Raw genomic sequence first — 14,463 nt, 5'->3', positions numbered from 1 at the left:
ATCTAAACCTTGTCTGTGGTATTCTGAGTAGGATTCAATGATTGAATGACTGTGACGAGCTTCAAACTCCTGAAGGCCGGGCGTTAGTGACATACGCAAAAGAATCACTGGATTCTATTCCAACCTGATTGAGAACTGACAGATGATTAGCCGTGCCATGACAGGGTGCGTAGAACATTTTCACTGAGAGGATGGTGATGAGCGGATATTTTATACGCTTTTTGGGGGTAATTTCATGTAGATTTTAGTATGTTTTAATTAGTTTTTAGTAGAATCTTATTAGTTTTTAGGCAAAAATCATATTTCTGGACTTTACTATGAGTGTGTGTATTTTTCTGTGATTTCAGGTATTTTCTGGCTGAAATTGAGGGAGTTGAGCAAAAATCTGACTTAGGCTGAAAAATGACTGCTGATGCTGTTAGATCCTGACCTCCCTGCACTCGGAATGGATTTTCTGGAGCTACAGGAGTCCAATTGGCGCGCTCTCAACGGCGTTGGAAAGTAGACATCCAGGGCTTTCCAGCAATATATAATAGTTCATACTTTGCGCGAAGATAGACGACATAACTTGGCGTTGAACGCCAAGTTCATGCTGCTGTCTGGAGTTAAACGCCAGAAAAATGTCATGATCCGGAGTTGAACGCCCAAAACACGTCATAACCTGAAGTTTAACGCCAAGAAAGGCCTCTACTCGTGGATAGCTTTAGTCTCAGCCCCAACACACACCAAGTGGGCCCCATAAGTGGATTTCTGCACCAATTATCTTTGTTTACTCATTTTCTGTAAACCTAGGGTACTAGTTTACTATTTAAACTTTTAGAGACTTATCTTGTACCTCATGACATTTTCAGATCTGAATTACATACGTTTTGATGGCATGAGTCTCTAAACTCCATTGTTGGGGGTGAGGAGCTCTGCAGCGTCTCGATGATTTAATACAATTCCTTTGTTTTCCTTTCAAACACGCTTGTTCTTATCTAAGATGTTCGTTCGCGCTTAATTATGGAGAAGGTGATGATCCGTGACACTCATCACCTTCCTCAATCCATGAACGTGTGTCTGACAACCACCTCCGTTCTACATCAGATTGAATGAGTATCTCTTAGATTCCTTAATCAGAATTTTCGTGGTATAAGCTAGAATTGATGGCGGCATTCTTGAGAGGGCGTTAGTGATAGACGCAAAAGAATCAATGGATTCTATTCCAACCTGATTGAGAACTGACAGATGATTAGCCGTGCTGTGACAGAGCATAGGAACGTTTTCACTGAGAGGATGGGAAGTAGCCACTGACAACGGTGACACCCTATATAGAGCTTGCCATGGAAGGAGCCTTGCGTGTGTTGAAGGATTTCAAGGAAGAGTTGAAGTCAAAGGACAAAGCATCTCCAAAACTCCAACATATTCTCCATTAATAAAGTAACAATTCCTTATTCCAAATACTTTGACTTTTTATCATTAAAACCAATTAATCTTATTGACATCCTAACTAGGATTAATAAAATAAACATTGATTGCTTCAAACCAATAATCTCCGTGGGATCGACCCTTACTCACGTAAGGTATTACTTGGATGACCCAGTGCACTTGCTGGTTAGTTGTGCGAATCACAAATTCGTGCACCACACGCTCAAATCGGCGCATTCGTGTACATTGAAGAAAATTCCATCGACGCACATGCGTGTCCTGCGCGTACGCGTGGATTGCAAGTTCAGCGATGCGCACGCGTGATAGACGCATACGTGTGACGTTCAGCATGTGACCTCATTAAAGAACTCATGGCTGGTGATTTTTGAGGCTCTCCAGACCCAAATTCAAGCTGTTGCTGCATGCAAAAGCCCCAAGGAACCAAGGAGAAAAGGAGGGGGATCATTTATTACACACTTAGACACAATTTGGCTAATTTTTTGTTCTTGTTCTTCTAGAGAGAGAAACCCTCATTCCTCTCTAGATCTAGTTTGATTTAATCTTCCATTGTTGAAATTCTGAATTGGGTATTGTTAATTTCTAGTTTTGATTACTTAATTTGAATTCTCTAGCATACTTTTGTTAGATCTTGTGTTGGATTTATGTTTTCGATCTTGTCATTTCCCAATTTCTTCTCACTTTATGAATTCTGTGGATCTTGAATCTCTATGAATACATTGATGTTTTCCATGATTATTAGTGTTGTTTGAGTTGTTTTCCATTAATAATTGTTAGTGGATATCTTTAATTTCCAATTTAATTGCAATTTGAATATGTCTTTTGTTAATGCATGCTATGTATTTGATGAAATGTTTCCTTTGATTATGGAGTAGTTTTCCTTATCCTTGGCCTAGGCTAAGGGAATTGGGTAAACTTGAGTTATTGGGTCTAATTGATTTGGTGATTTGAGAACCCTTAGTGGTCAAGTTGATACCCATTGACACTAATCCACTACTAAGTCAATTGGTAGTTGGAATGGGACTTATGAGTTGAGATTGATCAAGCCATTTGACGTACCTCAAGTTTAGGAGTAGATATGACGTACTTAAAGCTTTTTGGAGGTAGACTTAGTGAGTTTGGTTCCTCATAATTGTCAAGATATGGTTACTAGACAAGGATGGTGACTCCAATTCCTATGCTTAGCCAAGAGTTCTTTTTATTATTCACATTTGAAAACCAAAAATCTCAATTGCTTGATTCTTGTCGGAGTTAATTGCTTAGTTCTAGAGTAATAGATTGTATACTCTCTTGATAGATTGAAATTTCTCATACGTTGCTTTAGTTAATTGATTTAGTTTCTTGCACTTTAAGATTCCTTGCATATTAAGTCTAGTAGTTTAAATTTTTTATCATGACTTCCAACTCCAGATTTCTAACTAATGTTGATGCACATGTTTGCCCATTCCTTGTGGGACGATCCGAGGTTTGAATACTTCGGTTAACTTTTATTAGGGTTGAACTTTGTGACAACCAAGTCCTTTAAAATTTGATACGAGGATCGATTATCGGTTTGACATATACTATTAACAAAACTATTTTGTGAAATTCCGGATTGGTATAAATCCTTTCTTATCAACCAACGTTAAGTCAAACGTTGGCGGCAACACTCACTCCTTTTTAAAAAAGCAACGTTTGACTAAACATTTTCTTACAAACATTGATCACCAACGTTAACACCAGCTCTAATGCAATTGAACACCCATGCAGATCATGAACGTTAATTGCCAAACGTCCCTCTCCAACGTCACTAAAGCCCACTCTAGCTTGCTTCAACAGAGGCCAAAGGCCCAATTCAAGGACTTGAAGACGAAAGAAGAAAGTGTATAAATAGCAGAGAATTTGATTTAGAAAAGGGATCTGGAAGGCTGGGGACTCAGGAACCCAAATTGGGAAACTCTGCACTCATTTTCTTTTGTATTTTCTTTCTGTTCTTCATCTTCTGCACTTTTCTATTTTCTGTTTCACTTGAGCAATGATGAACTAAACCCCATTTTCATTTTGGAAAGGAGCTCTATTGTAATCATAATGAATCAATGAAATTCTTCTTCTTCTCAATTTAATTGGGTAGCTATAGGATAACTTCTGTTTTGATTGTGAATTATTCACTCCGGAAGGGGGTTTAATTCAATTGAATTCTTGTGTGAACCTCGGAAGGGGAATCACTTGCATTAGAATTGGAGCTCTATCCTTCACAACTCTCTTGATCAACACCATTCAGGAGGAATTGAGATCTTGAGAGTTAGTGTGGCTTATGGATGAGAGACATGCACTTAACCTCTTCTCATGATAATTAGATCAAGAAATTGGCAAGATTGACTGTGATTAGAGAGATTGAATTGCCAAGGAATTAGGATCCAATCAATTTCAATCTGCCATAGATCTACTCATATGATTGAGAAAGGAGTTGAGACCCTTTAATTCGTGAAGGATTATGATATCTCCAATACCTGATGAATCATTTTCTTTGATTTTCTTCAATTTAGATCACTCTGAATTTACTTTAATTGCAACCTTCCTTTACTGTCTTGTCCCAGCACCCAATTCCTTTTACAATTAATGCAATTTAAGTTTCACTGTCATTTAGATTTTGCAATTTTACTTTCTTGTGATCTAAGATTCAAGTCATTTATATTTCTTGCAATTATTCAGATCTTTTACTTTCTTGCTCTTTAAGTTTTAGTTATTTAAGTTTCTTGCCATTTAAGTTTCAAGCAATTTACATTCACCACTTTAGATTTCTTGCAATTTACTTTCTGTTGATCAAATTTCACTCAAATCATCAATATTCACTTGACTAGACTCATCACCCAACTAAAGTTGCTTGATCCATCAATTCCTATGGGATCGACCTCACTCTTGTGAGTTTTACTACTTCATGTGACCCGGTATACTTGTCGGTAGTTTGGCGGATGCAATTTTTCGCCATCAATATTTCTAGAAGGAATTAATGATAACTAATCTTCTTGAATCTTGAATCTTCAATATTTGGAAGTGATTAAGGCTTCTAATGATTTGTATAATGGATTTGGGCCTTAAGTGTTGCATCCTAAGAAATTGAAAGGTGTTGAACACTGGGCTTGCATCTTCAACTTTGGGTGTTGGCCCAAGTAATCCTCCAGGGCTTGATGGCCACCAGGCTTGACTTGATAGATGTCGAGCTTGTGTTTGGAAGCAAGGATGGACACTGGGCTTGTTGAGGCACGCCTGGCTTGCATGCCATTTGGAGAAGCATCGCTGAGCATGCATGTATGGTTGTTGGGCTTGTGGTACAGCCGTCGGGCTTGCATTCTGGGATGCCAAGCATCCATGCTGAAAGCTCGGCATCCGGTTCTTATGCTCCTTTGGTCCAGTTGGACCATTCTTGAACCAATTTTGTATTTTTTTTTGCTAAAAAGGCCTTAATTCTGGATTATTTTAAGTCAAAAACTCCTAAAAACACAATAACACTAAAACAACTCCAAATACTTGATTATTTATGAAAGTTCACGAGAAAACATAAGAAATTTGATTAAAATATAAGAAAACAGATAAAAAGGAACCTTAAAAATTACTAAAGATGGCGTGTCATCACAACACCAAGCTTAAAACTTTGCTTGTCCTCAAGAAAAAACAAAGTAAATAGAGTTTATCTTAAGTGAAAATAGTTGAAGAGTTTAAAAAATCTAAAATTCAAAAAGTAGGATTTATGACAATCCTTGTGGTTACATTTGGCTTCTCTTATCTTTGATGAATCTTACATACTTAGGATTTGAGAATTTTCAAAAACCTATATCCAAATTGTACTATGAGAATTCTTTTGGAGTTATATGACTTGAAAGTAGTTACTTCTCATTTAATTCGGGGAAAGATCTTTGAGGCTTTTGACTCTAAGTGTTCTGTCACAAGACAGCTCTTAATGGGATTCCAATCGATAATCGCAGACTAGTTGACCCAATTTACTAAGTGATAAAGCACCCCACGGATCTAATTACCGAAGCTTCTTCTTGGCACAATCACACCATAAGCACATAACTAGTAAACTATTGATCCAAACATCGATGCCCAGAGCCTCTCAGGACTCTAATCATTTTGTCTCAAGACAACCCTTTAACGCGGGCTTTCAATTGATAATCCCGAGCTAGTTGGCCCAAGTTACCGGGTGATAAAGCACCCCTCGGATTTACTTTTCCAAGACTCTCCTTGAAACACAAACATCATATGTACATAACTGGGCTCTAGTCATTGGTACTCAGAGCCTTATAACTTTTGATTTCTTTGATTTTTCCAGTCTTGTTTTTTTTCTCTACATCAAAAAAATATATTTGAATTCTCATAATACTTCTTCAAATGTCTGTCTTTGAAGATTATCCTTCTGTTTTCGCATGATTCAAACATCTTAAGTTCATCAAATGTAACTACCTATTTTGAGCATCACCACTTTCCTTTTGAATTATTTATTCAATCTTTTCATTAAGATATTCTCCATACAAACTGATTACTGGAAGCACAAGCAAAAGAAAAATTTTGATGCAATAGTAAAGAAAAGAAATGGGAAACAATGATAGAAAACTTAAAGAAAACATAATGTAAAAGAAAATAGAAGGAATGAAAAAGTGAAAAATGCTAAAATTTTAAAAATTGATTTTTAAAATTTAAAAAATCCTGGACGTCCCCTTTCTTTCTCTCTTTTTTTTTTAAATTAATTTGGAATTAAAATAAAATTCATAAAGGAAAGAAAAAGTACGAAGAAATATCTAACTAACTATTAAAGAAGTATAATTCAAATTTACCACATTTTTTTGTCTTTATTGTCCTCTTCTTGAATCTAAACATATTAGTTCCCTGAAACAACACCTTAATAGATGCAAAACAAGTTTCCCTAGTCACTTTCAACACCAAACTTAGAGTTTGGCCAAGTCTCTAAGTTCAGACGTATAAGTGAAGAGAGAATGAAATATGTTGTGAAGTGAAAGGTGGATAGAGAAGAAGGAAATATGAACGTGTGTATGTGTAGTGTGTGGATGCATGTGTGCATGTGAAGTATGATAACAGAGATAGAAAAGAGTGATATGGACAAGGGTGACATGCATGCATGCAGAGTGGTCTTTGAAAACTAGTTTTGAAAATTAAAATCAATAAAAAATTGAGTAGAGAGCAGAATCTGATAAAAAATTTTATTTTTTGAAAATTTTTTAAAAACAACGTAAATCAAAAAGAGGAGAAAAAATGTAGAGCAACAAAAAAAGAAAAATGTAACTATGGGATGCTTAAATGAAAAAGAAAAGAAAAAGATTTTTTTTCCAATAAATTAAAAGAAAACACTTAAATGAAAAGAGGAGAAAAAGATATTCACTAATTAAATTGCCTCCCACATCCTTGTTACCTCTTTGTGAACAACTTCCTTCATTGTTACATTAAGCTTTCTTTTGTGTTTGCACTATGGGTTTAAAATCTTCTTCCAGTGAAACTTTTACACGTACATGGCGGAGCTTATTCCCTTGGTCTTGTTTGAGAATGTCTTCTGGTGCACGAAATTATGATCATCAATGGCACCATCAACATGGTACGCTCAATTGCAATCTCAACTCTATATCACAACTTCGCACAACTAACCAGCAAGTGCACTGGGTCGTCCAAGTAATAAATCTTACGCGAGTAAGGGACGATCCCAGGGAGATTGTTGGTATGAAGCAAGCTATGGTCATCTTGTAAATCTCAGTCAGGCAGATTCAAATGGTTATAAATGATTTATGAATAAAGCATAAAATAAAGATAGAGATACTTATGTAATTCATTGGGTGAGAATTTCAGATAAGCGTATGGAGATGCTTTGTCCCTTCCGTCTCTCTGCTTTCTTACTGTCTTCATCCAATCCTTCTTACTCCTTTCCATGGCAAGCTGTATATTGGGCATCACCGTTGTTAGTGGCTACAATCCCGTCCTCTCAGTGAAAATGTTCAACGCTCTAGCTTATACCACGAAGATTCCGATTAAGGGATCCAAGAGATAAACATTCAAGCCTTGTTTGCTTGTAAAACAGAAGTGGTTGTTAGGCACTCGTTCATAAGTGAGAATGATGATGAGTGTCACATAATCATCACATTCATCATGTTCTTGGGTGCGAATGAATATCTTAGAACAAGAATGAGCTGAATTGAATAGAAGAACAATAGTAATTGCATTAATACTCGAGGTACAGCAGAGCTCCACACCTTAATCTATGGTGTGTAGAAACTCCACCGTTGAAAATACATAAGAACAAAGTCTAGGCATGGCCGAGAGACCAGCCCCCATAATCTAAGAACTAGACGTCCAAAGATGATCTAGAGATCTAAAGTGATCAAAAGATGAAAATACAATAGCAAAAGGTCCTATTTGTAGAGAACTAGTAGCCTAGGGTTTACAAAGATGAGTAAATGACATAAAAATCCACTTTTGGGCCCACTTGGTGTGTGCTTGGGCTGAGCATTGAAGCATTTTCGTGTAGAGACTTCTCTTGGAGTTAAACGCCAGCTTTTGTGCCAGTTTTGGCGTTTAACTCCCATCCTTGTGCCAGTTCCGGCGTTTTACGCCAGAATTCTTGAGCTGACTTGGAACGCCTGTTTGGGCCATCAAATCTCGAGCAAAGTATGAACTATTATACATTGCTGAAAAGCCCAGGATGTCTACTTTTCAACGAAATTGAGAGGGCGTCAATTGAGCTTCTGTAGCTCCAGAAAATCCACTTCGAGTGCAGGGAGGTCAGAATCCAACAGCATCTACAGTCCTTTCCTGTCTCTGAATAAGATTTTTGCTCAAGTCCCTCAATTTCAGCCAGAAAATACCTGAAATCACAAAAAAATACACAAACTCATAGTAAAGTCCAGAAAAGTGAATTTTAAATAAAAACAAATAAAAATATAATAAAAACTAACTAAAACATACTAAAAACATACTAAAACCAATGCCAAAAAGCGTATAAATTATCCGCTCATCATCTTCTCTATTGAACAAATATATGCTGACTTCTTTTCTTTTTTCTCCTTGAATTGTTACGGAAAATTAGTTAGAGCCTTTTTTATTGGGCACTTCTTGACTTAATGGATTAGCCAAATTGCTCTCTATCGTTTCATCTTATTTACTAAGATATAGACCCCTTCTATTAGTTTCTTTGCATTCCTCCATAGGATTTTGTTCGTCGGCCATTGATTAGTAATATGCTTCACTTTCCGTTCTAGTTTCTTGATGGAATATCCATGGTTTTTAAAATTTGCCTTTGTCTATTGTATGAAGTCTTGCGTTTGTTGAATAAACTCATCAGAAAATTGAGATAGTTTCTCTATAGCAAGTTCAAGAGGACCTTGTACTTACATATGGCTTTCTTGTTGTTGGCAGGCGACATTGGAGTAAGCTCGTCTTTGATTCCACCAATTATCATTAGGATATTCCCTTTGTCTAGGGAAGTAAGGATTGTTCCCTAGCCTTGATGAATATCCCATGTAATTGACTTATTTGGTAGTGAATAATTGATAGAGAGGATTATACCAATCCAGAATTTCACAAAATAACTTCTGTTGCAAGTATAGTCCAAACTTGCAATAGATCCTCTAAATCAAAGTTTAAATTATGGATTGTCACAATTTGAAACAAATTTAAACCGGGAGTTTTAAGTCACAGTTCGTCTTTCTTCGGACAATGCAAATTAGGTGTCACACTCTTGGTTATGAAGAAAGGGGTTTCTTCAATTAAGGAACAAAAGATTAAAAGAACTAAGAAATAAAAGAACTAAGGAGAGATCAAAATTGAAATTAATGCGAGTAAAAAGGAAGTAAGGTCAAAACTAGTGAAAATGCTATAAATGCATAAAAGAGCCTTGACTTGGGAATGAGAATTAAGGAATCCTATCATCACCATAACCACAACTATGATAACTATGATGAGTCAATCTCACTTCGTCAACACCTAACATCCAGGAGCAAGCATAATTGACTCTAATCCATAAGTCCTAGCTAACTTACTAATTACTTAGTAAAACACTAGCGTTAACGGAAACAAGAGCCAACTAACTATTCAAGAATTACCACTAAATGTCGGACATTATGACTCTAGTATCCTATGAACTCATTTCCCAAGTCAAGGTGTGAAAATCTACTTAAAATTTTCAAGTGGCATTTTCATAAACACTTGGTGGGCATAAAATTAAAACATAGGAAATAGCAAAAGAAAATGAAAACTATAACCAAGCTATTCACAAAATCAATAATAAACATTCAATTAAGCATAAAACATTAAATTCATTAACCAAAACTTCAAGAAACCAAAATTGCATATATTAACAAAGTAACTTGAACCATAAGAGAATAAGAGTAAATGTGATGTAATTAAAGAGAAATGAAAGAGTACTTACAAAAGAGATGAGAAAAATCCGAGATCAAAAGTTAACTATAAAATGCTACAATGGAAATTAAGTAAAATCCTAAGAGAGAATTTTATGTCTACACTACTCATACTCCTAATTATGTTTTCTACTCTAAAAGTGAGCTCTCTAAACTAATTGCCTTGATATGTGTTGAAGTTCCCGGGATATAGCACATCAATTCAGCCTCCAGCCTTCCAAAATTGGGCCAAGAAGCCCTAAAAATCGCAAGCGACGTGACATTTTAATGAAGTCACGCGCTGGGACTTGTGCGTACGCACAATTGCTGATTTTTCTACTTGTGCGTATGCACAGGGAGTTAGCGTATGCACGCTTGACTGTGTGCTTCTCCTTTGTTTTCTTCATGTGTTCTTCCTTTTTGCATGCTTCCTTCCACTTTTGCTTAGCCATTCTTGCCTAATTGAGCGAAAATCACTTAACAAAACATGTCATGGCATCAAATGGCATAAAAGTGGAATTAAAATGATCAATTTAAGCACAAAAATGCATGTTTTCACATTTAGGTTCAATTTAGAAAGAAATCAAAATACGTCATGATCACAATTTCGTGCACCAGTGCTCCCCACACAAACCACATGTAGCAATTTGTTAAGCTTGCAAGTATTCCACTTGTGTTCTGAGAGACATGAGTTGTCAGTCCAAGAGTTTATTGACTGCTAGGATTGTGTCTATAGCATTTGATTCTATGATTCCTTAACAAGAAAAGATCAAACGTATCTTGCGGAGTAAAAGAGAAATAATGAAGGAAGAAATATTTAATCAAAATAAAGAAAAAGAAAGAACAGAAAATAAAATTAAACAAGATCTAATTTAGGATTTAACCGGAATCAATCTCAATTAATCCTCAGAAACAGTGTCAAAAACTTGATGAACAAAAATTAAAGCTCACGGATACCGGCAAGTGCACCGATTAATAGATTAATGGATTGAGGCAAGAAACATCTAATTAAATTTCTAATTAGATCAATCAAACCTTAGAATTTGTATTGTGGATCTTGAAAAAAGTAGAAAAAGAGAAGGAAAGACTTGGGAGAATTTTTGATGTTGAAAGAAAATCAATACATGAGAATATTAAAGGGTTCAGAGATGTTTGATTCTTTGAAGAATAATGCTAATGCTTTCTTATTTAATTCATGCAAAAATCTTTTCACAATAAATTATTTATAATTAAACTCAATCCCTTGGTGATTTAATTTCTCTAAATCCAATTAATCGCCAATCCTTTGGTCAACTAATCAAGAGAAAAAGTGAAGAACGGTTTCGATTTTAAGCCACACAATTTTCAAGAACTATCACTAGGCTAATTATATGTCACTTATTTGAACTAGATCTAGATAAGTGAGGATTATGAGATGAGTTTTAAGTTAATTTTCTGAAATTAATTTTTTCAAATATAAAATCAGAATCCAAAATAGATTTAGAATATTTTCCAATAGTTCTAACCCTTATTGATGAAGAACAGAACCCAATCTTAAAAAAGTAAAGAAGCATGAATTAAAATAAAGAAAATACTTACACTATTAATCCTTGAACGAAATAGAGCTCCTAAACTTCGACGGAAGTGGTTTAGTAACTCATGATAAAAAAGAAACTAATTATAATGATGAGAGAAATTCGTGATCCAATGAATTGGAATCTGATGATCCTCCTCCTGATTGAATGATTCCCCTTGTGAACCTTGTTCACTTATTTATATCCTAAGTTCTATCTATAATTCAAAGTCAAATAGTCAATCTAATCTTATCTTTGGAAAAGATAAGATAACTAACTACCTACTTAAAATTCAAATAAAAAACAATCATTCAAATCTAATATAGAAACAAATCCTAACAGCTAAATCATTATATTTATAGAAGGAATTAATGATAACTAATCTTCTTGAATCTTGAATCTTCAATCTTTGGATGTGATTAAGGCTTCTAATTATTTGTATAATAGATTTGGGTCTTAAGTGTTGCATCCTGGGAAATTGAGAGGTGTTGAACACCGGGCTTGCATCTTCAAATTTCAGCGTTGGCCCAAGTAATCCTCCGGGCTTCAAGGCCACTAGAGTTGGCTTGATGGACACGGGGCTCATGTTTCGAAGCAAGGAGGGACGTCGGGGCTTGTGGAGGCACGTTGAGCTTGCATGCCATTTGAAGGAGGGCTGCCGGGCTTGTGGTGCAGCCACTGGGCTTTTATGTGGGGCTGCCAGGCGTCCATGCTAAAGGATGGGCATTCGGTTCTTATGCTCTTTTGGTTCGGTTGAATCGTCTTTGAACCGATTTTGTGTTTTCTTGCTAAAAAGACCCTAATTCTTGATTATTTTGAGTCAAAAACTTTTGAAAATGCAATAACACTTACACAACTCCAAATACTTCATTATTTATTAAAGTCCACTAGAAAACATAAGAAATTTGATTAAAATCTAAGAAAAAATAAAAAAGAACCCTAAAAATTGCTTAAGATTATGTGTCATCATAGACTTATCTCTTGTGGGCATTTTCTTATAAGTCTTCAATTTACACATTTGATTCCTCCCAACACATCTATTCTTGGATACGCGATTGTGCTTTCCTGATGGAGCAATCTTCATTCCCATGAATTTTAGAAGATCTTGTAGTGGACAATATTTAATCTCTATTTCATTGGAGCATAAAAGAGGTGATCATGTAAACATATATTTTACCGTTAACACTCTTAAAAAAGTTATATTTAGTCTATGACTTATTGAATGACACGTGCTTTCTTATTTATTCATCGTCTTCAGATCTGCAAGTGTCCAGTCTCTGATCCACGGTTCTCTCCCATTATATTTTCTAAATCTCCGTTCTTATTAGCATGGAGATATATTATCTACAACTTAGAGCAATAAGTGTCATCAAAGTATATTATAAGCTAACAGACAACCATTCAAAAATAGGGATCTATGGCTCACCAGCTACACGTACATACAACCATCCACTGTCTTCTTTCCTACGTCCTGAAATTTCTCAAACCCCGCAATGAGCTCATTGTAAATGTACCTGGCCCAATAAATCTTTATTGTGTTTGATACGTTGATCACACTACGTACATGTATTTCTGAAGTGGTAGCCTTTGGCAAGGGAAAGAAAAAATACTTCAATACTATCATGATAAAGTGTCTCCAAAAAATAATTCTATCGTTATCGTTCTCTATGGAGCATATGGTAACATCCTTTTTCAATTGGTCCCGTGTCTTTCCCTTAAAGCTATCAAAAATTTGGTGCTCTTTTAGTATTTTTGGTTTCTTGAGACTCGTCCCAACAAAACATAAAATTGAGTAATCGCACAAATCTTTATTGGTTTATTTTCTATAAAACATATAATCAAAGAGATTGCTGTGATATTTTTTTCTTTTTTTGCTTCTTTTTTCTATTTTTTTGGGGGGCTTACTTACTAAGGTTCGATAGACCAAAATACACCACAATGAATTCAACCATAATCGGAATTTTTCTAGTGCCGATAATCAATGATTTCTTATCTCGAATGTATGATGATGCTAAGGCCACCATCATATCTTGGTTGACAACCCAGTTAGGTACATATCTCAGTCAGGCACAAAATCGACATAATTCATCAAATTTGTTTGTATATTCAACTACAGACATTTGACCCTACTTCAATTGCAACAATTCAAGCTCCTTAGCTGTCCTGACCGAATTGGGGAAGTACTTTTTATAGAATTCCAACTTAAAGGTATCCCAAGGTGTTGCAACATTGTCTTGCTGCAGCAGCCGTCGCATACCCTGCCACCAAAACTGGGCTTCACCCGTTAACTGGTAAGTTACAAATTCAACACATTGATTTTCAGGAACTTGTTGTGCTTGTAATACCCGTTTCATCACTTGAAACCAGTTATCTATCTCTGTGGGGTTCGTTGTCCCTCCAAAGATAGGCGGTTTTATCTTTAGAAAGGTTACTAAAATCATTGGCCCATTTTCTCTGTCATTACTATCGCAATTTCCAGATTGATTCCCCAATGCCACAGCCGTAGCTTGCATAGCAGCAACCATATTCTACAGAGCAGTCATGAAGAATTCAAGATTATTTTCAGTTGTCTCTGGTTCCTTGCAACTGGTCCTGTCTCTCCCTCGACCCCGACCGAGTCCATAAGTCGCAATCTGGTTCCTATACACACCAAACAACCGATATCAAGGTGATCAGTCTCAATATCGCAAGTCTAGTGCTTCAAAGTCCCAAATGTGTTCTCATGAACGTTCATGCCACATATATATTAGTTAGATATCCTAAATTAGCATGTAGAGACACCCAGAGTATGCCTAGAAGCATAGGGAGTCTGTCCCTCAGGCTCTACAAGAAAGAACTGCGCTGATACCATAACGTAACACCCTACCACACAGAGCTTTACACCTAGGATGTAAAACAGAGGTGGCGAGGTGCTACGACCTCTAATATAAAATATATATATATATATATATATAGTATAATAATTGAAAGGATTTAACATACGAGGAGCCTTGATGAAAATGTAAAGCAAAAATTGCCAAATATAAAAGTGCAAAGCTCAGAAAATGTGGTTACTTGCGTATGAAGAAATCTAAAGTCCACTAACATAATTATAAAAAAGATAAGAGTAG

General features: G+C 35.9%; 1 protein-coding gene across 1 annotated transcript; it reads right to left on the bottom strand.

Annotated features, from left to right (window-relative positions):
• Window positions 1-13,479: 13,479 nt before the first annotated feature.
• LOC107466392 (uncharacterized) lies at window positions 13,480-13,878 on the bottom strand. The gene has a single exon (XM_016085367.1). It carries the CDS (start codon window positions 13,876-13,878, stop codon window positions 13,480-13,482), a length of 399 nt encoding a protein of 132 aa, XP_015940853.1.
• Between the last annotated feature and the right edge of the window lie 585 nt (window positions 13,879-14,463).

This window comes from Arachis duranensis, chromosome 9 (assembly GCF_000817695.3).
Source record: "Arachis duranensis cultivar V14167 chromosome 9, aradu.V14167.gnm2.J7QH, whole genome shotgun sequence".
Taxonomy (NCBI): domain Eukaryota; kingdom Viridiplantae; phylum Streptophyta; class Magnoliopsida; order Fabales; family Fabaceae; genus Arachis; species Arachis duranensis.
This window is presented reverse-complemented; position numbering and strand designations above follow the sequence as displayed.

Excerpts from the sequence above, each read along its gene's own strand:
- LOC107466392 (XM_016085367.1), bottom strand. The coding sequence starts at position 13,878 with ATGGTTGCTGCTATGCAAGCTACGGCTGTGGCATTGGGGAATCAATCT.